Here is a 24,789-nt window from a genome sequence, read left to right on the forward strand (position 1 = left end):
CGCATCGATTGGCATGCCATAAATAAAGCTGTGTTATTACATGCTTCATTTTAGCTTGAATTGAAACAACGAATCAATATTAATAGTTTTTTTTGTTTTTTATGTATTTTTATTAATTCAAGTATCAAAATTTTCAAATGGATTAATTTTGACCTATAAAATTTTTTTATCGATCATCAAAATAAATTCACAAAGTACAGATATGGATTTTGATAAACAATGACATCATGAATTATTCGAACACCACAAACATACATACAAAGTACCTTATGTGAGAATTAAATTATATTTCTATGAGAGTTCATTTTATCTCTTGCCATTGTACTAAACCTCGAAAGACTCATTGCATAGGAATGATATGTGCACATATTACGTTGCACACCCCGATAAGCACTACTATAATTTTTTTATTTTTAATTTTCACTCTATTTAATTTAAATATTTAATTTAATATTTATTTTTATTTTATTTAGTCTAAATATTTATTTTAAATTTTGAACTCTCAATGCTGTACTTTAAACTTTAAAAAAAGTTAAAAAATATTATATAAAAAAATGATAGTGGCCGGTTCAGTCCCATGGAAGTTTTCCACCGACCATCAGGGTAAATCGGGAAGCGCATACGGCGGCCAATCCAGATGCCCAGTATCCTTTGATTGCGTTTCTCATTTGGAAGAAAATTTTTACAAATACGTCATAGTTGGGGATCGAACCGCGGGTCCCTGGATCACAACTCGAATGTCCTACCGTTGCATCATTGCCTCGGGGATTAAAAAAATATTATATAGATGTAGCGTAAGGTGTTTAAGTATATTAATATGGCAAGTTATATATTATTAATTATATAAAAAAACTTAAAATACAATTCATAGTGATAATTTACAAATTATAATATTATGCCTGAGGGAAACGGGAGACAGTTAATTGATTAAAAAGACTGCCATCAAATTGAAAGGAGAGCAGCAGCTCAGATTAATAATAATAATATTTAATAATAAAGTCATAATATTCAACAGTTGCATTGATATGTTGGCCCTGGCATGTTCAGCAGCAATGAATAACTGTATCCACGCAGTAACCTAGACAGTTAAGCTTACGTCAGATTTGTTAGGAAGGTGAATGGCTTTTCTGTTGGTTTCATTCATCAAATAATTTTGAAAGAGCTAATTTTAATAAAAGAAGAATTCATCATATTAACGGTTTCATACAATCGATTTTGATCATATATGAAAAAATAAATAAAAAATATATAATTAACCATAACAAAAAAATATTATCTCAATTTTAAACTCTTGAATTTTGAAAGAGCTAACAGAACTTGATAGAGCGGTCCAATATATAGTTCGAACATTACGAACATATGATATATTCTGCTAGAGAATCGAACGTTCATTGCATGAATTAACCGTAGTGCCAGTAACATTGAATTTAATGAGGGAGTTGAATGGGGATTCAATTCCATGAGGCCCACTCAGGGAGTGCTCCGCGAGAGACGGCGGTGACCATGTGCTCTCTTTTATTAGTGTCAATAGAGCTTCGCGATTTAATTAATTTGTGCCGGGAATTAACTAATTAAATTTCAGGCGCACAAAAATGGAAATGGCGGAGAGTGAATAATATAATCAGACAACGTAGATTTATAGTTTTAAAATTTTCATTTCATGAATTCAATTGAGCTTTTATGTATAGAAAATTTGTTTTACAGAGAATACAATGAATGCTCCATTTTTGTTTGTATGAATTATGTGAAAAATAAATAAGAAATAATCTGTAAAGACTAAAATATCTCACTCACTCACTCAAACTTACTGTCCAAAGATGAATTTATAATCTACCAAAATAAATATTCCTGGAGTTAAGTTAAAAAAATAAATAAGGGGAATTAAAAGAAATGTCCGAATAGGTACGCCATGCTGTAATTACTACAAATCTTGTAATTACTACAAACTACACCTAAACAAGCTCATCAATGACAAATCAGACAAATGCTTGTGTATAACAGTTCTGCAAACTTCATTTATTACCATATTTATTGGTGGCATAAATTGCAGTGCATGGCCTGTTTTCTAGTTGTAGCTTGGTGGACAAATTACAATAAAAAACAATCTTAGCTTCGTCGTATGTAATATATTAGCCTACATTTGTACGATACCAGAAAATACATCTATTTAAGATCTTATCTCCTATGTCCTGAAATGTTTTTCAGATCACCAAATCTCAGTTTTGACAGAACATTGTCATTTCAACGCCGAGAAGGATAACTCTGTATCCGCATCAAAAGTAGCTGGTTCATATACCACTGTGCTAGAAACGGACAAATCAACATCATAAAAGAAAGAACTAGGATCAGAAATTTTTTCAGAACCCAAATTGACTGGAGGGTTGTCAATAGTTTGAATCTGCTCAAGCGTCTCTATAACTTGTTGCATCGCAGGTCGGCTAGCAGGATCCCAGGTAACACAGCTTTTGGCAAGCTGCAGTGCAAGAACTGCTGCTTTTAACGGGTATTGTCCATGGAGTTCTGGCTCCATCAATCTAGTCAGAGTTTTATAATCTGAGAGACATGAATCAACAACTTCTTCATAGTTAGGCAAAGTTGTCTGGAATACACTTTCTGACCATTGTTGTTTAGTTGTGCTTAAATCTTCCGTGATCTCTTTGCTTGTTCCACATTCTTCTGTTGAGAAATGTTGACTTGTTTCACATTCATCTTTGGAGCTCTTTTTGATTGTGGGGATTTCATGTGACCGCTTACCCGAGAGCAATTCCAGCAACAGGATTCCAAATCCATACACATCAATCTTCTCATTCATTTTGCCTTAAGTACAATAAGAACGAAAGTATACAATGTGATTAGTCACAAGTTATATTTTGCATGAAGAGACAACACTATGGTATATGGTCACTGTGGTAATATACTGATTAGAAAGATAAATTAAGATGGTTATAAAGCCTAATAAACAAGAGTGGAGGAATAAATAATACGCCATTGGCATGAGAGAACATGGAAGACAATGGGGCGGAGTGGCTTTTTCAATATTCATGATTATTACCGTTGGCAAGATATTCAGGAGCGAGATATCCATAGGTGCCACATACATCTTGTGAGAGATAGGATTCCCTCTCAGTCGGACCAGACATAGCCAACCCGAAATCCGATAGCTTTGGATTGAAGTCCTTTGGGGGAAAATGCTTCAGAAATATGCATTATCCAAAATGAATTAAATCCAAGAAGCCCAAGAAAGGAATATATACATACAGAGTCAAGAAGGATGTTGGCAGCCTTTATATCCCTATGAATGACATGGGTTGTGTGTAAGTATGCGAGACCTCGAGCCACCCCAACTGCTATCTTTACTCTCAGTTTCCAAGGAAGTGGGTGGGAACGTGTTCCTGCTGATGTAGAAAAGGTTGTGACTTGTCATCGAAACTGACAAGGACAAGAGATATAAATTTGGCATCTCTAATGTCATGGCACAGAAAAATTATCAAAAACTGAAATAACGTATTATTTGCATTAAGCCACAACATTGGTTTCCTTCATCTAGTTAATGATAACATATAATGCATTAAGGATCTTAAAAAATATACTCTGAAATAGGTGATTGTTTAAGCTCCCTTTAGGAATGAACTCATAAACAATAATACTTTCCTCCTTGCAATAGCCCAACAGTTTCACAACATTAGGGTGTAACAAGCGCCCTAGATAGTTTAACTCAGCCTGCAAAAGAAACATGAGGGGAAAAAACTCATTTAAAAATTTTAGGCAGTGAATGTAACATTGGATAATAACAACCGAGCATATGAAGTAGGAAAGCTCTTCTCCATTAAGTGATCTAACTTCCAGAGTTGACACTAAATTATAGTAAAGAACTCACTGTTGAAGATCAAAATTAAATAAGAATCAATTTGTGGCAGCACTTGATAAAATACAGATGGAAATTTGTCTCCAAAAAACTATGGAACGTAGTTTGATTTTCCAATCTCTACTGTTGGGACACACAAATTCAGCAGGATCATTGAATATACCAACTTAAATTTGCCTCCAAAAACTGTGGAAATTATTCTGTTTGATTTTCCAATTCTAATGCTGGAATTCATGAATTCATCAGTATATAAACAACTTAACACTTTGTAAAGTAGAATATACGATATGAAAATTATAAGATGAACATTTGTATACAATGGAATCTGAATAATAGGTACATGTTTGAACTACTTGTGAATTATGATAAGTATGCTAAGCAAGTAGCTAACAGAAGAATTTATTGCATTTGCAATACCGCAGTCAGTCCAACGAATAAAATGATGATTCTACGAGCTACAGTCTTAAATAAAACAAATTAAATCAAAATAGTATCTAAATCCACTTAAAGTGAAAAAAAGAATCTATTCACTAAAATAGGTATCAGCAACTACCTCAAACTGCCGTGATCCATGTTTAAAGGTATCAACACATCTCTTCATAGCAACAGTCATCTTAGATGCCTTACTTGCTCTTTTCTTGAGGAATAAAGATCCACAACTCTCTCCTTTCAAGAAACCATCGTCAATCAAACCCTTATAGACCATCCCATATCCTCCACATCCAAGAAAGTTAACATCATTGAAATTCATAGTGGCACTCCTCAATTCCTTGAACTTGAATTTCCGAAGAAATGCATGACCGATGGCAAGTCTATCTGTTGTTGCAAGTAAATGCCCTGCATGGGAACTGAAATGTTAGGGCAAAGAACAATTGTAATTCATATTTGAATAACCACTTCAGGCATAAATAGTGTACAGGATTTGCCCCACAAGCTACTAAGTGGTATCAATGCTTGTTTTGCTCACCCAAGATGGCAAATTAAGTGGTTGAATGTGCACGCCTAAAAGTATGTATACAAATCAATGGATGATTCATATCAGAATCCAGTCTTAAATGATATCTGATCCAATGAATTGAGTGAACTTATAGCCCAATGATTCAATACAATCAAATTGTTGCAGATGACTGGTGTTTTCTATATGCCTTATTAGACAGGATCCAAATGGGAACAACTGAAACCATCTTTCTAATATATTAGCCTCGATTCATCTGGGCAAACACAGATCTCCAAAAAACAAAAATTGAAATCCCAAACCCAAGGTTTGGCAGTGTAGCAGATGTTTTTAGTGAGAATGAATATGTTGCATGATTGACATGGGCATATGTTTGTCTTACCCTAAGAAAGGCAGACAAAAAGTAGTGCAGGACTGTTAATGTTGATTTGCTAATAATTATTCCCAAAACATGTTTATTAGCTAATCATTATTCCTAAAATCTCCAGCTTAATAATTTTTTTTCACACAAATAGGATTTAAACACTGGCCTCCTCCTCTACTCTGATAACAGCTTAATATTGATCGGCAAACTACTATTCCCAAAAGTTCAAGTTGTTAGAAAAGGGAACAATTTATATTATATTATTATTAACAAGGATACAATATAGATGAGGCTTAGAGGAGGAAAAGGAGACAGGAAAGAGATGATGAAAACAAGAATAGTGGAGGTAGCTAATAGGGGAAGGGCATCAAGAAAAATGATTTCAAGAAGAAAATAACTTGGAATCAATATCGTCTGTTGATGTCACCTTCTATACATGGGTTTTGTACTAGTGATAAAAAAATAGATTTGGAGTTAGTCACCTTCAAAGGAACCCTCACCACTTCATTCATTCTATCCACTCTAGACAAGATTAAAATAATAATAATATCAATAATAGATCCTGAAAATATCACCTTTCTTCCCACATATAAGAACTAAAGATGAATATAGGAGCTCCAGTCAATATAATAATATTGAGAAGGTTGTGGTTTCAAAATCATTGTCGAGATTGAATGGCAAAAATATCTAACTGATTCTATCACATCAATAGGATTGGTGAAATCGGAATGCCCAGAAAATATATTAAAAAAGAGAAAGATAAAATTCCAGTAATTTAGTATGAGATTAGAAAAGAAGCTAAAAAAACTCTTTAAAATGTTATTATGTATCATTAAATACCGAATTATTATTAATATAAACATATTTTTTAATATAAAATTGATCAATTAGATTAAATGCAAATAATAGATAATCATACGGTAAAATATTATGGAATTGATTAAAATATTACAAGCCATAGGCCCCTATTTATAGACTTGGGGAATCCGGTGACAAATATGTAGTTCCTCAATAACGATTTAGGATGCTCCAGTGGCGACTACCTGACGTACTTCCAAAATCGCTCCTACCATCACTACAATTCCGGTCGTCGTCCTCCTCAAGATCTAAGAAGGGACAGTGCTCCAAATTCCGAAACGTGTGGATTGGCCAAGTGAATCTAGATCCACTCCAAGAATGGCTCAAAAGGTAAACATATGAGTCAAGAAGGATGTTGGCGGTCTTCGTATCCGACTGCTATCTTTGTCCTCATCTACCACACTTCATATTTATCCAACCACGCACTTTTTTCCCCTAAAATAGACCACCCAGGCACCCACCATGAAACATCCTTGTGCCAAGCACATTTAAAATCTTAACAAATATCACCTTATAATAAAATTTTAAAACAAAAACTCTTCCTCTCTCTAAAAATTAAAAAAAAAAATTAAAAATTAAATTTAAAATTTAAAAGTATAATTATATTCAGAACCATCTTTAAAATATAATAATCTTTATTTTGAATCAAATCTCATAAATATAAATCATTAGTAAATTTATTTTGACTAATAATTTTAGACATATTTAAATAAATCTAAATTAGAATCAATACTTTGTAGGAGCCTTCTAAGTCTCATTGTGCCGTCAAATTTTAATTTTATATCATAAATAGTATGTTGTGTGTTTTTAAAAATTAAATAATTTAGTGTAATTCTGGAACAACTCATTATCTATTATATTCACTCAACAATAATATCAATGTATTCCTGAAACTCTCCTAACTCTCACCATATCTAAAATTTAAAATTTTAAATATTATATTATCGTAAGTGAATTTTGATCAAAACTCATTAATGACTTTAGCCATATTTGAATTAACTTAAATCATGACCAATACACTTTTATGAGCCTCTTGAGATCTCATTATGCTCTCAAATATTAATATCATAACTTAGATAACATATTATGAGTTTATAAAATTTAGATAGTTTTATATAATTTTGGCACAAACTTACTATTAGACTTAATGATATTATATTTACTTAACAACAATATCAGTGTATTCTAGAAATTCTCCTAACTCTCATCATATCTAAAATTTTAAAATTTAGATATTATATAATTAATCATTAGTGAATTTTGATCAAAACTCATTAATGACTTTAAGAATGTCAAAATCAATTCAAATTAAAATCAATCAACTCCTAGAAAACTCCTAAATCTCAATATGCTCTTAAATGAGAAATTTCTCATTTAATTATAATATATTTTTATAACATAGCTTTAATTTTAAATAAAAACTTACGAATGAGTTTCTGAGTTGATTCAAAACTCGATTATTGATGTAACAGTCAACTATTATAGTTAATGATGAGTTGGAAGAGCTGTTAAGCAAGTATAATGTTCAAATTCTAGAAGAACAATTGACTAATGGTGACAAATAATTTGAGCAATTTTCAGTAATGACTTGAAACCTATAAAAGAGGATTTCACGAAGAATTTCTAACACCGGATCTTGAGAGTTTTGACATGAAGTGTAGTTACATTTCCTACTTTCAACAGATAAATCCAAAGCAACCTAAAACCATCACAAGATGATCAAAGCTAAGTTTTTGGATAAACTTATTTCATTTCGTTTCCTTTTGATATTATTTGTATATTTATGCTTGATTTATATTTTTATAAGATCGTATTTGTAAGTAATTTCTTTATCTCTGAAAGATATTCAAGAAAAAGAAAATATAATAGTGTTACCGTTAGAATGGTAGATTGTGGAATAGAAACTGAGGATTTTGAATCATATAAAAATTATCAATTTATAATGCTTGTATGTTGTTTTATTTATTTATTTTATTTTTGATATATTTTTAATTATTGATAGACGAGCACGAATGAACAACAAATAAGATCGAATCATTATTCATTCCTGTTAACGGGACATGATTGGTTAGTTATTCCCAGACAGATAATGCAGGATGAATCTAACTGTAATCCACACAGTAATTTTTTGATTTATTTTTTCATAAATGATTATGTGATTGAGCGGGGCGACGGTTGATTAATTTCGGCGTTAGTGAAGTTATTCATTCCTGATATTGAACTCGGTCCCAACTCCCAACGATAATGCAACAATGAACTAACTGTGTCCACGTAGCAGCATTGAATTTAATGAGGGAGTTGAGTGGGGAGATTCAATTAAATGCGGCGTGCTCCCACTCAGTGAATGCTCCGAGAGAGAGATGGCGGTGAACGGTATCCACGCAGCAGCATTGACATAATCTCTAAAGACTAAAATATCTCATCCACTCAAACTTAGTTTCCGAAGATGAATTTATAATCTACCAAAATAAATATTCCTAGAGTTAGGTTAAAAGAATAAATAAGGAGAACTAAAAGAAATGTGCGTATTGGGACGCCATGCTGATCTTATAATTACTACAAACTAAACCTCAACAAGCCACTGCAACGATTACTCATTATCACAAGTCAAAAAGCTCATCAGACAAATTCTTTGTATTAACAGCTCTGCAAACTTTATTACCATAATTATTGGTGGCATAAATTGCAGTGCATGGCATCTTAGCTTCGTGGTATGTATGTAATATATTAGCCTACATTTGTACAATACCAGAACAGACATACATTTAAGATCTCATCTCCTATGTACTGAAATGTTTTTCAGATCACCAAAACTCAGTTTGACAGAACATTGTCATTTCAACGTCGAGAAGGATAATTCTGTATCCGCATCAAAAGTAGCAGGCTCATAAACCACTGTGCTAGAAACTGAAAAATCAACATCATAAAAGAAAGAACTAGGATCAGAAATTTTTTCAGAACCCAAATTGACTGGAGGGTTGTCAATAGTTTGAATCTGCTCAAGCATCTCTATAACTTGTTGCATCGCAGGTCGGCTAGTAGGATCCCAGCTAACACAGCTTTTGGCAAGCTGCAGTGCAAGAACTGCTGCTTTTAACGGGTATTGTCCATGGAGTTCTGCCTCCATCAATCTAGTCAGAGTTTTATAATCTGAGAGACAAGAATCAACAACTTCTTCATAGTTGGGCAAAGTTGTCTGGAATACACTTTCTGACCATTGTTGCTTAGTTGTGCTTAAATCTTCCGTGGTCTCTTTGCTTGTTCCACATTCTTCTGTTGAGAAATGTTGACTTGTTTCGCTTTCATCTTTGGAGCTCTTTTTGATTGTGAGGATTTCATATGACTGCTTGCCGGAGAGCAATTCCAGCAACAGGATTCCAAATCCATACACATCAATCTTCTCATTCATTTTGCCTGAAGTACAATAAGAACGAAAGTATACAATGTGATTAGTCATAAGTTATATTCTGCATGAAGAGACAACACTATGGTATATTATGGTCACTGTGGTAATATATTGATTAGAAAGATAAAATAAGATGGCTATAAAGTCTAATAAAAAAGAGTGGAAGAATAAATAATATGTCATTGGCATGAGAGAATATGGAAGACAATGGGACGGAGTGGCTTTTTCAATAATCATGATTATTACCATTGGCAAGATATTCAGGAGCAAGATATCCATAGGTGCCACATACATCTTGTGAGAGATAGGATTGCCTCTCAGTCGGACCATACATAGCCAATCCGAAATCTGCTAGCTTTGGATTGAAGTCCTTTGGGGGGAAATGCTTCAGAAATATGCATTATCCAAAATGAATTAAATCCAAGAAGTCCAAGAAAAGAATATATACATACAGAGTCAAGAAGGATGTTGGTAGCCTTTATATCCCTATGAATGACATTTGTTGTGTGTAAGTATGCGAGACCTCGAGCGACGCCAACTGCTATCTTTACTCTCAGCTTCCAAGGAAGTGGCTGGAAACGTGTTCCTGCTCATGTAGAAAAGGTTGTGACTTGTCATCGAAACTGTCTAATGTTGTGGCACAGAAAAATTATTAAAAACTGAAAGAACGTAATTATTTGCATTAAGCCACAACATTGGTTTCCTTCATCTAGTTAAAGATAACATATAATGCATCAAGGATCTCAAAAAAGATACTCTGAAATAGGTGATCTTTTAGGCTCCCTTTGGGAATGAACTCGTAAACAATAATATTTTCCTCCATGCAATAGCCCAACAGTTTGACAACATTAGGGTGTAACAAGCGCCCTAGATAGTTTAACTCAGCCTGCAAAGAAACATGAGGGGAAAAAAGTAAACTCGTTTAAAAATTTTAGGCAGTGAATGTAACAACGGATAGTAATAACCGAGCATATGAAGTATGAAAGCTATACTCCATTAAGTGATCTAACTTCCAGAGTTGACACTAAATTACAGTACAGAACTCACTGTTGAAGATCAAAATTAAATAAGAATCAATATGTGGCAGCACTTGATAAAATACAGATGGAAATTTGTCTACAAAAAACTATGAAACATAGTTTGATTTTCCAATCTCTACTGTTGGGACGCACGAATTCAGCAGGATCATTGAATATAACAACTTAAATTTATCTCCAAAAACTGTGGAAATTATTCTGCTTGATTTTCCAATTCTACTGTTGGAATGCATGAATCATCAGTATATAAATAACTTAACACTTTGTAAAGTAGAATATACTATATGAAATTATAAGATGAACATTTGTATACAATGGAATCTGAATAATAGGTACATGTTTGAACTACTTGTGAATTGTGATAAGTATGCTAAGCAAGTAGCTAACAGAAGAATTTGTTGCATTTGCAATACCACAGTCAGTCCAACGAATAAAATGTTGATTCTACAGAGCTACAGTCTTAAATAAAACAAATTAAATCAAAATAGTATCTAAATCCACTTAAAGTAAAAAAGAATCTATTCACTAAAATAGGTATTGGAAACTACCTCAAACTCTCGTGATCCACGTTTAAAGGTATCAACTCGTCTCTTGACAGCGACAGCCATCTCAGACGCCTTACTTGCTCTTTTCTTGATGAATAAAGATCCACAACTCTCTCCTTTCAAGAAACCATCGTCAATCAAACCCTTATAGACCATCCCATATCCTCCACGTCCAACAATGTTCACATCACTGAAATTCATAGTGGCACTCCTCAATTCCTTGAACTTGAATTTCCGAAGAAATGCATGACCGATGGCAAGTCTATCTGTTGTTGCAAGTAAAAGTCCTACATGGGAACTGAAATGTTAGGTCAAAGAACTATTGTAATTCATATTTGAATAACCACTTCAGGCATAAATAGTGTACAGGATTTGCCCCACAAGCTACTAAATGGTATCAATGCTTGTTTTGCTCACCCAAGATGGCAAAATTAAGTGGTTGAATGTGCACGCCTAAAAATAAGTTCTTGTAAGCATGTATACAAATCAATGGATGATTCATATTGGAATCCAATCTTAAATGATATCTGATCCAATGAATTGAGTGAACTGACAACCCAGTGATTCAATACAATCAAATTGTTGCAGATGACTGGTGTTTTCTATATGTCTTATCAGTCAGGATCCAAATTAAAACAACAAAAACCATCTTTCTAATATATTAGCCTTGATTCATCTGTGCAAACACAGATCTCCATAAAACAAAAGTTGAAATCCCAAACCCAAGGTTTGGCAGTGTAGGCAGATGTTTTTAGTGAGCTAATATGTTGCATGATTGACATGGCCATATGTGTGTCTTACCCTAAGAAAGGCAGACAAAGTAGTGCAGGACTGTTAATGTTGATTAGCTAATAACTATTCCCAAAACATGTTTATTAGCTAATCACTATGTCTAAAATCTCCAGCTTAGGATTTTTTTTTTTGACACATAGGATTTAAACCCCCCACCCCCCCCCCCCCCCCCCTTAATATTGATCCAAACTACTATTCCCAAAAGTTCAAGTTGTTGATAACAGCTATATTATATTATGGCTAACAACTATTACAATATAGATGAGGTTAGAGGAGGAAAAGGAGACAGGAAAGAGATGATGAAAACAAGAATAGTGGAGGTAGCTAATAGGGGAAGGGAGAACATCAATAAGAAGGATTTCAAGAAGCAAATAACTTGGATTCAATATCGTCTTGATGTCACTTTCTATACATGGGTTTTGTACTAGTGATTTAAAAAAAATAGATTTGGAGTTAGTCACCTTCAAAGGATCCCTCACCACTTCATTCATTCTATCCACTCTAGATAAGATTAAAATAATAATAATATCTAATATATCCTGAAAATATCACCTTTCTTCCCACATATAAGAACTAAAGATGAATATAGGAGCTCCAGTCAATATAATAATATTGAGAAGGTTATGGTTTCAAAATCATTGTCGAGATTGAATGGCAAAAATATCTAACTGATTCTATCACATCAATAGGATTGGTGAAATCGGAATGGGCAGAAAATATATTAAAAAAGAGAAAGATAAAATTCAAGTAATTTAGTATGAGATTAGAAAAGAAGCTAAAAAAATTCTTTAAAATGTTATTATGTATCATTAAATACCAAATTATTATTAATATAAACATATTTTTTAATATAAAATTGATCAATTAGATTAATTGCAAATAATAGATAATCATACTATCCATGATATCAGATCATTATCATATATATTAATATTGAATTACTGTTATCAGGTAAACTCAAATTAAATTACGATCGTAATATTATTAGTTTATGATTGTGGGAAATTTAAAAATATTCAATTTGACATTCTTGTATATGGATCTTTTATGTTGTGGTGAGAATGAAGATGGGGAAATTCAATTTAAAATATTGGTTTACGTTTCTTTAAGAATGACCCTATATTAAACTGAAACATAAAATTTACTGGCTAGTGATTTTTTCTAGTCCACACAAGTAACTACGGTGTACAAACTCAGTTAGGTTAAATGTCATTTTTTTACTTTTCAAAATCAACTTAGAACATCTTGTTTTGTGTCTCTTGCAGCCTTTTTATTTAGGCCCAATATTTGAGGTGGTTAAATGATTTTTCACTACCAAAACCCAAGAACACCTACATGATACAAATTTCCAACTATCTCACAGCAATTGCTAAATAACATTGCTTGCCTTGAAATACATCAAATGCTTGTTAAACTACATATTATAAAAGAAAATTTTCAAGTATGGTTGCTTCATACAGAAATCACCTGAATTAAATAAAGCATCTTGCACCTTCTTGTCTACTTCATCCGATTTATTGACACATTGTTCCAGCTTGATGTTTTTTGTTTGCTCCTGAGAAACTAATATATGAGAGCTAATGAAAAACAAGAAAATGACAAAGGGATAAATTGACAATTAAGATTTTGTGGTTTTTAATGAAATAACAAATCATTGCATTAGACTGACATGTTTCAAGCATTTTTCACAATGCAATTCATACATCTAGTAAAATTTCAAGCATTTGTGTTATATTTATGTTCCATTTTTTGAAGTTGACTAAAATCAAACTCTACAGGTAGAAGGATCAATTTTACACAACCAAATTCACTTTCTCCTATGTCACCATCACGAAATGTGCTTACCATACCTTAAATGAGTAAAATTTAGAAAATTTTAGAAAGTAACTAAAGCAGAAAATCCATACTCGGCTTCTCTGGATATCCACAAGTGTTATGAGTGGAATAAGGTTCATGTATTCAGCAATCTCAGACTGTGCAGTCCTGAATTGTTTAATAATTTTCCATCCCATGACCAACAGATACAGATAATTGCAGTCGTGGCAACTGTGTACAAGAATGTAAGACCTCCTCAGTGCATCCTCCAAAAGCTCCAATGGTTCTCTAGTAGAAGGGTGCTTCTTGAGCTCTGTTATTCTGATCTGCTCCAACAGGTTACCAATCAACTTCAGCTGCTGTGCAAATTTCTGGCAATTTTTCTTGTGGCTGCGCGCGGTTGAGGCAGCCTTTACTATCATGCGGATGAGGCTGACAGCATCTAAGCCAGTCAGCTGTGCAACATTAGCTGCATCCCCAAGCCCCGATAACGCCATTGCCTGCACATAAAATCTCGAACATAAGTTATAAAAGTTGAGCTTCCAAGCATGCTGAATAAAACAAAGCAGCACCAAGGAATTAGGCATGTGTGTGTGTGTGTGTGTGTGTGTGTAAAGAGGAAAACCTGAAGAAGTGAATTCACAGCCAAAACAAATTGTTCAGCTTTCTGACTTGGGTTACCACTTACCAGTTGGGTCTGAATAAACCAGGAGAGCCTACTGGGGCCTGATTATTGGTAAGATAGCTTGCAAACCTGCCCCATGGCAAAGGGCTTTCTTATGGCTTGGATGAAGGTGGACGCTTGTTAATAGTTTACTCACCTCCATGCTGACTTACCAGACTTTGGTGTCCCTACTGCTTCCTAGGTCCTCAATCGAGTGGATTGGGGCTTTGCAAGAACTACTCTGGCAGCATGGGCAGGTGAAGCTGTTGGCAGCCAGATTTCTTGCTTCTTGGGATCAGGTATGTCTTCCTCGTTCTTGGAGAGATTTGGGTAGTTTGAATTTGTCCCATTCTATCCTCCTGAAAATGGTGGTGGAAGCTCATACTCACCCCTTCTTAGGAAAGCAGTAATGAAGCATCTTCTACTTAATTGTACATGTTGATGCTGGTGCAGATTACTACCGGTGATCTGCCTTATGGAGGGGCATCTTTGAGGTCATAAACATCTGTGCTTTAAGGCCAAATTGAATCAGTAATGAGCATAGTTTTGCATCCTGGCATGGTAGATGGTTCCAGTGCTGCTACCTACAGTATACCTTTCTTGAATCGTATTTAGCTTGTTCTAGCAAGGGTGTCACAATTTGGAATGTCTCCTCTAACAGTTTCCTACTTGGCCTCTCCTACCACCACCCAATGGAATTTTCCCTCATTTCAAGGTCTCTTATAATCAGCTTCCCTAATCACTAGCAACACTGATGATAGCACAGTATCATGGGTTTTTCTCCATTAGATCAACCTACTCCTCTTGTCCTTCAATGGCTATCAGCACAAGCGCTTGCTTTACTCATCTGGTCTGGAAGTCATATACACCCAAAATGGTGCAAATCATCACATAGCTGATCTCGCACATGAAAAATTGAATATAGTGTTATAGAGGAAAGGTTTAGTGGAGCTTGCCATGGAGTGTGTCTATGTTATATTGGCTTTAATGAATCTCTCACTCACCTGATAAACCATTGTGATTTTGCTACACAGGGATGGTTGATTCTTTCAAATGTTTTCCAGCTCTTTGGGTCAGAACAAGCTGGATTTTGATTGTTAGGCTGACTTATTCAGTATATTGGAACATGCTTCATTATGAGCCTTCAACACATGCACACAAGCTTGGATAAGCTCCATCTGGCTAAGATAAATGATGATATTTCAAAAAAAGAAGGCAGTTCCAGAGGATGTCTGAGCTCATTAGCAACAATTTCTACAACTGTGGTTTGTCGGACTGCAGGATTCCCCCCAAACATATCAAATTGTATTGGTTTTTTTTTGTTGGGAAGCATTGTAGACCTTCTGATTTCCCCCAATCAGCAGGATCTTGATTCCCTGCTGATTACATGGTAATTTTATATTAACTCTGTTTGAACACTGTTTCCTACTCACTAACTAAATCTCAATAGGGTGAACTATGATTCCCCCTTTTCTGCTTTCAAAAATAAATCAACAAATAGTGCATCAGCCATAGGTTGAACTAATGCCTGTTAAAAACCCCTAATACTGATTTAAAAGTCAATATCATCTTATGATCCAAGATGGGCCGACAACATCCTGATGAGTACATACATACATATAAACATACTAAATGATTTGATATGCTGGAGATCAAGCCAAACTAAATTAGAGTAAAATTGAATTTTACCAAGCATCTACCTCCTGTTGTTTCGAAGTATTATAGGAAAGACTTTTTTCTGAAGAAAGACTTATTTTTCTATTTATTTCATTGCATGTCAATAGATAAACAGATAGTTTGGAAGTTGAAAGAATGAATTAGAAGAAGGGGAAAGCTGAATAAAACGAGTGACAAATATGTAGTTCCTCATACCTGAACTAGGAGGGCACAGGACTGACAGAACTTGGGAAACCCGGTGGACAAATCGTTCAGAAGTAATTAAGAATCGCCATTTCTCCCTGTTCAACCATTCGAGAACCTGAATAACAAGGAGAAACGTAGGGGATTTCAGCTTTCCCCGATTCAAAGTTATATCAGCTCTTCAGGAATGGACGACTTAAAGAAATACAGTCCCTTACAAGTCGCGAGTTTCCACAGAACTGACGTCATCTTTGAAAACTTTAGGGATGAACATGCCGACTTAGATGAAGTCAAAATCTCAAGCGACCCTTCGACGCCATCCATGGCGGCTGCTCCTTCAACCAGCAAATGCTTCCTTGTCACCGGTCCTCCCGTAAGTTTTTTCACAAAATCTACTGTTTCTTTACTTTCTGTTGATCTCAGGGTTTCTAGATTCGCAGGGCGTGGGGAAGACGACCTTGATAACGCGGGTTTTTGAAGCTCTGCGGGCTTCCCATCCTCAGATCACAATACAGGGATTCTATACTCGTAATCCTCTCTTTCCTCCTCAATCTTCCATCTCCTTGCCCTCTCTATTACCCTTCTTTTATGTTGCTTTTTGTTGATGTTTGATGTTTTCATGTGACGCAGGTGAGGTGAGAGAGGGCTCCGACCGGGTCGGATTTGAAGTCGTCACCTTGGACGGGATGCGCGGCCCTCTGGCTTCCTCCAAGATCTCAAGGTTTGTTTGTTTTTTGCTCATTTGTTGTGCATTGGTGTTACAAGTGGTTTGAGATAGCGGTGGTGCGAATGAGTTTGCTTAATCCTTAATGAAGTAAAATGATATACAAGAATACATATAAGAATAGCTAGTGCACATGGAACACACATAGTGATATCATTTCCTTTGCAAGTTTGGAAAAAGCACACTAGCATTCAAATTGAAAGCACTCTATATATTATGTTAATAAACAAGCTTGATAGATTGAGCTCATTTTTTGGTTTAACAAACATGCTTGAAGAAAGCTGTGCTTAGCTTAGTTCATCTACAACCTTACTTAGATCCATATTACTAGCACCAAATAGTTAAGACTCGCAACTTCTTGTTTTTGCACATCATGGAAAAATGGCACTAATGAGTAATGTTTTAGACATGCCAGAGGTACGTGCCAAGGAGTGATCCAGTATCCGTTGTTCATTCTGGTTATGGCTGTTTTTTCCAATATGATTGGAAATTTGTTTAACACTGTTTTTGATTCATGATCTAGTTGATCATTTCTACTGTGCGAGATAAATATTGAATTTGCTGCTAGTGATGTTCTCTATAAGAGTTCGTAGGAAGAAGTTCTTAACCTAAAACTTCTAATGTTGGGACTTGAAATTGCCCCTTTTTGGTCGATCTTCTGATAATTAACAGCCTTCAATGTTGGATACCATTGTCTTGTGCTAATTATCTTTAAAATAGCAATTTTTGGTTCAGCTAGAATATACTTATAATGTTTTTCGTTCAATTATCTGAAAAAATTACTTAATTATTAATTGAATATTTCTTATAACATATAAAAAATATTGTTATTTAATAGAAAAATAACTTTAATATTTATACTTTAGTAATTATATTAATTATACTGATGGTATTTACTTATAAAAAATATTCTTTTACTCATCTAATCTTATGCTATTAAACAATGAATTATATAATTTATCAAAAGCATTTTTTTACTTCGTAATATGATGATGATCTACCCATTTTTAACATATTTATACTAATTTGTATTTATTTTATTTTGTTTTGATAAAATCTTGATTAGATATTGAATATTTGAATGTTAGTTATTATGTTATATCATAAAATTATATTTAGATTAGTCAATTTTAGTATTTACATATGATAATATGTAATTTTTATTTTTAGAATTATCTAAAAATTGATTTCCAAAAACAACTTATTGAAGGAATTCTTCCATCTCCATTTGAAAAAGTGACTCTAGGAATGCAGTGCTTCGAGTAAAAGCACTTTCAACATAAATTTACCAACCACCTTTTTTTTTTATTGCCTTTGCCTGTGTGCTTGTAATTACATAGTCGACATTTTTCTTAACTCTTATTTCATTTCATGTTGTTGTAGTTTCTTTGGGCATAATTAACTTATATTTGCAATTGTAGCACAGAGTCCCTTAGATGGCCTTCTGTTGGAAAATACAAAGTGGATGTCGCATCATTTGAGTCCTTAGCGTTGCCTCAGATGAAGGTAAGTTGAGATCAACACTTGCGAATTGCGATTCTGGCACGGATAGTGCTTATGCTATGACATACACCTACAGGTCAAAGAAGGAACCAACCTTTTCATAATTGATGAAGTTGGCAAAATGGAGCTATATAGTTCTTCCTTTTTCCCTGCTGTTTTGAGAATTCTTGATTCCAACGTCCCTTTCTTGGCTTCCATACCCATACCCAAGTTCGGCCGAGACATTCCTGGAGGTCCGATGCTTTTCGATTGCAGCATAAAGTTTATCTTCTTTTTGATGTTGCTAACTAAATTGTGGTCATTCAATCAATTTCTGACTAGGCTTTCATGGGAATGAATTTTCTCGTATTTTTGAGATCTGTTTGCTTTTGTGATGTGCAGTTGCAAGATTAAGGAATCATCCTGGAGCGACTATTTTCACCTTGGATCCAGGAAATAGAGATGCCATGAAAGACAGGATATACTCTCAAATTGTTAGCCTTCTAGAGAACTAAATGTGGTTCCACTTCTTGCTGGCTGAAGCTGATATAATTTAGATGACGAACGAGGGCTTGATTAGCTGTTCTGAGTCTCTTAAATGTGAACCATTTTGCTGGTTGAACTTTTGGATAATCACTGAAAGGATTCGAGCATTCAAAAACTATATGAGCTCGGATTTTCTTTTCATTTTTAAACTTAACACATTTTTAAACACAATCGGTGACATTCTTGATAGTTTTGGTAAAATTTATTAGTCTCACATTTGGAGTTTAGAAAATAAGGAAGAGTCTTAAAGTTATAAAAAACTTCTATCCTTATTTGTTTATGAAGTTTAGAATTGGATATTCTCTCAATTGTTGTGGAAGTCACAGTAATTTCCACCAAAAGTATAATTATGTATACAATTATATTTAATAATAGTTATTAACTAAACATATACAAGAACATCAAAGATTTAGTTTGTAAATTATGCTTAAATCTTTCAAAACACTATTAAAATATTTTACTAATTTATGAAATATTACAAAATATGAGAGAACGATAGAGCCTGAATATAGAAGAGAATATCAATTCAGATTCACAAACTCCTTGTCAAAACAAATAAGGATAGAAGTTTTTTTATAGCTTTAAAATCTTATTTGTTTTGGCAAATAGTTTGTGAATCTGGATTGGTATTCTCTCCTATATTTAGGTTTTATCGTTCTCTCCTATTTTATAATATTTCATAAATTAGTGAAATATTTTGATAATGTTTTGGAGGATTTAGGCATAATTTGTCGAACCTCATTAAATCTTTAATGTTTTTGTATATGTTTAGTTAATAGTTATTATTGGGTATAATTGTGTAAATAATTATACTTTTGATGGAAATTATTGTGACTTCCACAACAATTCTTTTATATTTTTTAAAAAATATATTATAATTTTAGTTATTAAATTTCACTTATTTTTAAGGTCTTGACAATTCTAAAGGACAGGATTGTTGAATCAATATTACTACGAGCTGTCTGTTACCAGAAAAAATAATATTTTTAGCTTAAATATACACTAAATTTATTATAATACTTCACACATATGTAGCAGTTCGTTAGTCGATCAAAAAATTGTGTTTAGTAATTTTTTTACTTTCGGTAAAGAAATAATTTTCGCCGTTTTCTTGGTGCCTCGAGGCAAGCCAAAGTACAAATTTCGAAGCAATTCATATTTAGATATTTTAACCAAATAGATTATGTAAAATCCATGTCGCATCTGCTTCCATAGCATAGTGGTAGTGCGTTCGCTTCGTAAGCGAAAGGTCGCGAGTTCGATCCTCGCTGGGAGCTCTTTTCCGTGTTGTTATTCCATCTATTTTCGTTTTTAACATCTGCTATGTGGGCGATATTGCTTACATTGTAATTTTTTTTTATTAACACCGTATATCTCGTTTTAGAATGGACTAATCGTCATGGAAATGATCGATCCGATTCTAATTGATCATCGAGATAAATTCAAAACTATTCATAACAAAAGCCTAATAGTCCGACTTTCTCAGATCAACTTTCCGTGAAAGAAAATTTATCTTACAGTACATCGTAGCTAAAACTCAAATCTTAAATATCTAAAAGACTAAATAGGTATGCTCTGCCACTGCATTGTAGTACGGGAGATAAGTTAGAGATATGATCAATTCTCAAATAATATAGTATTACTCACATCAATAAATAAGTTATAATATGGAATTTTGATTACCTTGGCAGTCTAAAATTTTCTACGATTTTGAAGGTTAACGAAATTTTTTTCCATGATTACTCTCTGATTTTAAAATTGCATAAATTGAAATATACGTGAAACCTAATTGAAATTGAGTTAATTAATTTAATAAATTTTAATTTAAATATTTATAAGTTTAAAAGAGATAATTTATTTTAAATTAAAAAATTAAAAAATTATATTTATTAATTTAATAAATTATTTTATTAATATATAAATATAAATTTATTTTAAAATTTAAAAAATAAAATTAATGAATTAAATATATGAAAATAATTAGTTTAATAAATTTTTTATTAAAATAAAATTAATAAATTATATTTATTAATTTAATAAATTGTTTTATTAAAATAATTATTTTAATGAATTATTTTATTAAAAAATAAAATTTATTTTAATTTTAAAAAAATATAAATAAATTATATTTATTTTTTATATATATTATCAATTTATTATCATCATTAATATTATTAATTTAATTTAATTTATTTTAAATTTAGAATAAAAGATAATATAGTAAATGTTAAATGGTTATATTTTATTACCTCCAAATAAATAAATTAAACCAAACAATATTAGATTATGTTTTATACCCTATCTCGTTCTTGGAACCGATTAATCTTGGGAATGATCGATCTAATTCCAACTGACCATCAGGATAAATTCGAAAGTATTCGTAACGAACGACCTAACAGTCTGACTTCCTTAGATCAACTATCCATGGGAGAAAATTTATCTTGTAGTATGTCATGACTAGAACTCAAATCTTAAATGCCTGAGAGACTACGTAGGCGGGCAAGTTTAAGATTGCATTAGACACACCAGGAGGATGCTTAATGGGTCTAGTGATAGTAACATAAGAGTTTAGGGGCATCATTACAAATGACTATTTAGAGGGTGTTTGATCGTTGTTAAGTAAACCTGCTGCTAGTTCACTTCCACCAGGTTTCTCATTAAACAGTCAAGTACCAACTTAGTGCAAACTGTGGGAGTACAAATTTATTGATGATAATATTCTTCCCTTACAAAAAGGCTAAATGCAGGAATACTTGTGCTTTTTGTTGCACTCCCTTGCCCCTGAAAAATCAAGTTTACTAGGCGATCCAGAACATTTCCACAAGACATGACTGTTCAATTTGCACAGCGTTCTAACATCGTATTTCCTTTTGTCTCCATTGAAGTTACAGATTACAGAATTCACAAAGAAAACCGTTTCCACATGATTGGCAGACTTTGATTTACAGCAACTGCGGATGTGTAACTTTCCCAACTTCTGAATGCAACTTGAGCTTAAAGTTCCACTAATGTCCATCGGGGTTTCTGTTCCAAGATAAGTAGGATGGATCTCCAAGCGTCCTGCAAGAACAAGTGAATCGACTTGCATGAGTCGCTAGGTAACATTGAAGTTGAAATCAATCAGAGCAACAAGCCTATTAGTTCCAAGTCAAACCTTGTTTACCTGATTTTTGCTTATCGACTATGGAAAAATGTATTCATTGTACTGCTTACCATAAATGCTAACGACGAGCAAGATGCTTACCGGGGTTTGAGCAGATAAAGAACTATGAAGGCTACCGCAAGAAATATGCAGAGGCTGCCAATTGTAAGATATGCAACACCAAGGAAACCATTCTTCCCACCTATCCATGAGGTAGTAGAAAGTACCAACCTCTTCTCCCCTTCAAAACTGTAAGTGTTGTAGTTGTTCTCTATTGTCACTGAGATTTGTTCATTGGCTGTGAGGTCTCTCTCAATTCTTCCATAGAGTTTTCTAAACTGTGGCAAGGCAGCTGTTCTCATCCAAACAATGAGATCTTCTTGCTCGCTCAACTGCAAATTTTATTGCAATTACTGCTACCAACTTGAAACCAGCAAATGATACAGAAATCAAAGACAGAATGACACTTACAGGTATGCTTTCATTGAGCTTGGCACCTCCTATTAGACCTCCCTGCTGGAAGTTTTTAGGGTAGACATCACTGCCAAATTTGTGAGTTTTGTCACTTTGCCAGGCGATGTTTTTCTTGTTCACCTCGATTACTTTGCTTTGTGTTGCAAATGAGTATGTGTCATTGAACAAGCTCCAAGCAATGAGACCACAAGGAACAATAGGAGACCCATCGGGAGTTGTGGCTTCAGGTGCACAATTAGTTGTCTCTAGCTCATATGCCTTGCTTCTTAGTTGCTTATCATTTCGGCTCTTAACATACCTTGAATTATCATATGATTGTAATTGTGATGTAAATTATATTCCTTTTATACACAAATATAAATATATTTTTATGAAAAATACAAATACAAACCTCAGTTGATGCTATATTCATAATGGAAAGAACAACATGGAAAAGCAAGTAAGACAAATATATCTAGTGATACAATGAGTTTCACAATGCTTGGTTTGGTACATCAGGTATAAGTTATCAGTTATTTATCAGTAGTTGGAGGCTTTTCTAATTTTTAAAAAAATGAGGAAAAAATAGTCACTTTTGAACCAAAAGGAAAAGAGTCATTTATTCAAAGAAATGGAACATAATAAACCATTCTATGTTAACAATCTTAGAAAAAGTTAACTCAGTGTAGCGAAAAATCTAATCGAGAGGGACCTAAAAGATATTTAAACCTGCGATGATTCTGATAGAAGTTGTCAAGCTCATAGTAAACATGAACAGGAGCCTTCATATTTTTAGGCACCTGCAATGTGAATTGCTAACCTTTAATACAAAATTCTTGCCCAAAAAAAAAGAAGTTATGTCACAATCGATCCACTTACGTTAAAAGTTGTTGTGCAAGTTTTGTTAGTCACACTGCTTTGGATGAATGCAAGTTTGTCATCCTGTGACTGTTTTGGGATGCAGTCTATGTCATATCTATAAACTATTTCAACCACCTGTATTTAAACAAGCACCATTATTAACCCCAGTTTCTTTAAAGGATGAAAACATAATTAACCTACATTTCCAGATGCAGACAAAGAAGCGACTCCAATTGGGATGAAGAGAACACCAATGAGAACAAATGTTGATATTACCTGCAATATGAAAATGAAAAATCTAGATACTCAAAATGAACTCAACCTTCTGCTTAAATTTAAAGGAATCCTCACATTCACTTACAATTGTTGGAGTTAATAGAGGTTTGCAAGCAGGAAGCTCCTGTTGTGTAAATCGTGAATCTAAGATTTTGAAAGAATTCAATGTCAATTAAACATGAGAGACAAGGCTATTTAAATAAAGGCGAAGGGGGAGGTTCTATCAAAATGTTACTAATTTTTATCATGAAGCATTTTAGCTTAAAATAGTTTTACTCAATGCACTTCTTGAAAATCAATGCAATGCTGAACCACTTAATTCAATAACAAAAAAATAAGAGAGAAAAAAAAACAAAAACAAAAAGTAATGCCATAAAATCCTCTAATGCAACATAACAATAACTAGAGTCAGTTAACTCTGTCCTACAACATGAAAAATAACAAGAAAATCTCTATGAAGAACATTAGCTACTTTTAGATTTATTTTTTTATTCAGATAGCAATTTATTCTCCAAAAGTTGACCTTTTAATCCTAAACACATCGATTCCTAGGGTCAGTCCAATCCTTCTTTAACGCACATTCCTTACGGTCCCAAATGAGATGTAATTGATCCAAATCATGTAAAAAGGAAGCAAAAGGGAGCCTTACATTTGGGTTTCTTGGACTTCTTCCTACGTTCGGTCGCCCCATCGGTTTCAGCCGTGGAATCCCCCGTTGGGTTCATGGCAGAGACGCGATCGAGCAAAAGGGGATCGACGAGAGCGCAAAGGCGGAAGAAGAATGGAGGAGGAAAGCGAGGAGCGCATTGAAAGGTGCACCCCGGAACCGGTGGGAATCCTCTTGATGCGGGGCGAATGCGCACTCATGGTTTCTAATTTAGCCAACAAGTTATATGCAAATTCAATAATTTCAGGGGTACTTTTCAAAATTCACTCAATATTAATTATCAAAATGTTTTTAAGATTTCCATTTATTAAATAATTTCTTATTAGGCAATAATTTGGAAGAGTAACATAGTTATTTTGATGTTAGACAAGTTGGTGATTCATGAGGTGAGGGTAGAGATATTATTCTTCACGGCATAGTTGAGTTAAATCGAATGATAAAGATTTACTGAAGTGGATAATCCCATTGAAAATTATC

General features: G+C 33.6%; 3 protein-coding genes and 1 non-coding gene across 8 annotated transcripts; 2 read left to right on the plus strand and 2 right to left on the minus strand.

The window, feature by feature from the left end:
- Nucleotides 1-2,039: 2,039 nt before the first annotated feature.
- LOC141821025 (putative serine/threonine-protein kinase PBL1) lies at nucleotides 2,040-16,302 on the minus strand. Of its 4 annotated transcripts, none has more exons than XM_074708391.1 (8): nucleotides 16,174-16,302; nucleotides 13,730-14,137; nucleotides 13,290-13,377; nucleotides 4,419-4,702; nucleotides 3,591-3,720; nucleotides 3,259-3,392; nucleotides 3,053-3,176; nucleotides 2,040-2,817 (listed from the first exon to the last, which is right to left on the minus strand). In XM_074708391.1, the coding sequence occupies exons 2-8, from the start codon at nucleotides 14,132-14,134 to the stop codon at nucleotides 2,237-2,239; spliced, it is 1,746 nt and encodes a 581-aa protein (XP_074564492.1). In that variant the 5' UTR covers nucleotides 14,135-14,137; nucleotides 16,174-16,302; the 3' UTR covers nucleotides 2,040-2,236. The 4 variants fall into 4 exon arrangements, with proteins under 4 accessions (XP_074564492.1, XP_074564490.1, XP_074564491.1 ...); XM_074708389.1 differs by lacking the exons at nucleotides 2,040-2,817; nucleotides 3,053-3,176; nucleotides 3,259-3,392; nucleotides 3,591-3,720; nucleotides 4,419-4,702 and adding exons at nucleotides 8,671-9,456; nucleotides 9,695-9,818; nucleotides 9,901-10,034; nucleotides 10,205-10,334; nucleotides 11,034-11,317; XM_074708390.1 differs by lacking the exons at nucleotides 2,040-2,817; nucleotides 3,053-3,176; nucleotides 3,259-3,392; ... (1 more) ...; nucleotides 4,419-4,702; nucleotides 16,174-16,302 and adding exons at nucleotides 8,671-9,456; nucleotides 9,695-9,818; nucleotides 9,901-10,034; ... (1 more) ...; nucleotides 11,034-11,317; nucleotides 14,326-14,607.
- Nucleotides 16,303-16,466: 164 nt separating this feature from the next.
- On the plus strand, nucleotides 16,467-19,037 carry LOC141822352 (uncharacterized). Of its 2 annotated transcripts, none has more exons than XM_074709797.1 (6): nucleotides 16,467-16,534; nucleotides 16,594-16,689; nucleotides 16,792-16,882; nucleotides 18,307-18,391; nucleotides 18,465-18,621; nucleotides 18,770-19,037. In XM_074709797.1, exons 1-6 carry the CDS (start codon nucleotides 16,510-16,512, stop codon nucleotides 18,880-18,882), a joined length of 567 nt encoding a protein of 188 aa, XP_074565898.1. In that variant the 5' UTR covers nucleotides 16,467-16,509; the 3' UTR covers nucleotides 18,883-19,037. The 2 variants fall into 2 exon arrangements, with proteins under 2 accessions (XP_074565898.1, XP_074565897.1); XM_074709796.1 differs by having other exon boundaries at nucleotides 16,602-16,689.
- A 1,081-nt stretch (nucleotides 19,038-20,118) lies between these two features.
- TRNAT-CGU (transfer RNA threonine (anticodon CGU)) lies at nucleotides 20,119-20,190 on the plus strand. The gene has a single exon. It is a non-coding gene; the product is annotated as a tRNA-Thr (tRNA).
- A 1,728-nt stretch (nucleotides 20,191-21,918) lies between these two features.
- On the minus strand, nucleotides 21,919-24,371 carry LOC141821285 (ALA-interacting subunit 3-like). Its single transcript, XM_074708695.1, has 8 exons — nucleotides 24,295-24,371; nucleotides 23,731-23,789; nucleotides 23,571-23,645; nucleotides 23,388-23,504; nucleotides 23,238-23,308; nucleotides 22,527-22,827; nucleotides 22,158-22,447; nucleotides 21,919-21,973 (listed from the first exon to the last, which is right to left on the minus strand). Exons 1-8 carry the CDS (start codon nucleotides 24,368-24,370, stop codon nucleotides 21,919-21,921), a joined length of 1,044 nt encoding a protein of 347 aa, XP_074564796.1. The 5' UTR covers nucleotide 24,371.
- Nucleotides 24,372-24,789: the final 418 nt, after the last annotated feature.

Source organism: Curcuma longa, chromosome 2 (genome assembly GCF_044706935.1).
Source record: "Curcuma longa cultivar G26 ecotype Majalengka, Jawa Barat chromosome 2, ITB_CL_G26_1.1, whole genome shotgun sequence".
Taxonomy (NCBI): Eukaryota; Viridiplantae; Streptophyta; class Magnoliopsida; order Zingiberales; family Zingiberaceae; genus Curcuma; species Curcuma longa.

Coding starts and splice junctions, on each gene's coding strand:
- LOC141821285 (XM_074708695.1), bottom strand. CDS start 24,370: ATGAACCCAACGGGGGATTCCACGGCTGAAACCGATGGGGCGACCGAA. Junction 22,828..23,237: donor TTCTATCAGAATCATCGCAG/GTTTAAATATCT, acceptor TGATAATTCAAG/GTATGTTAAGAGCCGAAATG. Junction 22,448..22,526: donor AGCTCAATGAAAGCATACCT/GTAAGTGTCATT, acceptor TAAAATTTGCAG/TTGAGCGAGCAAGAAGATCT.
- LOC141822352 (XM_074709796.1), top strand. CDS start 16,484: ATGGCGGCTGCTCCTTCAACCAGCAAATGCTTCCTTGTCACCGGTCCT. Junction 16,535..16,601: donor TCCTTGTCACCGGTCCTCCC/GTAAGTTTTTTC, acceptor CTAGATTCGCAG/GGCGTGGGGAAGACGACCTT. Junction 16,883..18,306: donor GCTTCCTCCAAGATCTCAAG/GTTTGTTTGTTT, acceptor TTGCAATTGTAG/CACAGAGTCCCTTAGATGGC.
- LOC141821025 (XM_074708386.1), bottom strand. CDS start 14,224: ATGCCTAATTCCTTGGTGCTGCTTTGTTTTATTCAGCATGCTTGGAAG. Junction 13,378..13,729: donor TGGATATCCAGAGAAGCCGA/GTATGGATTTTC, acceptor TTAGTTTCTCAG/GAGCAAACAAAAAACATCAA. Junction 10,335..11,033: donor GTGGATCACGAGAGTTTGAG/GTAGTTTCCAAT, acceptor GTTTCTTTGCAG/GCTGAGTTAAACTATCTAGG.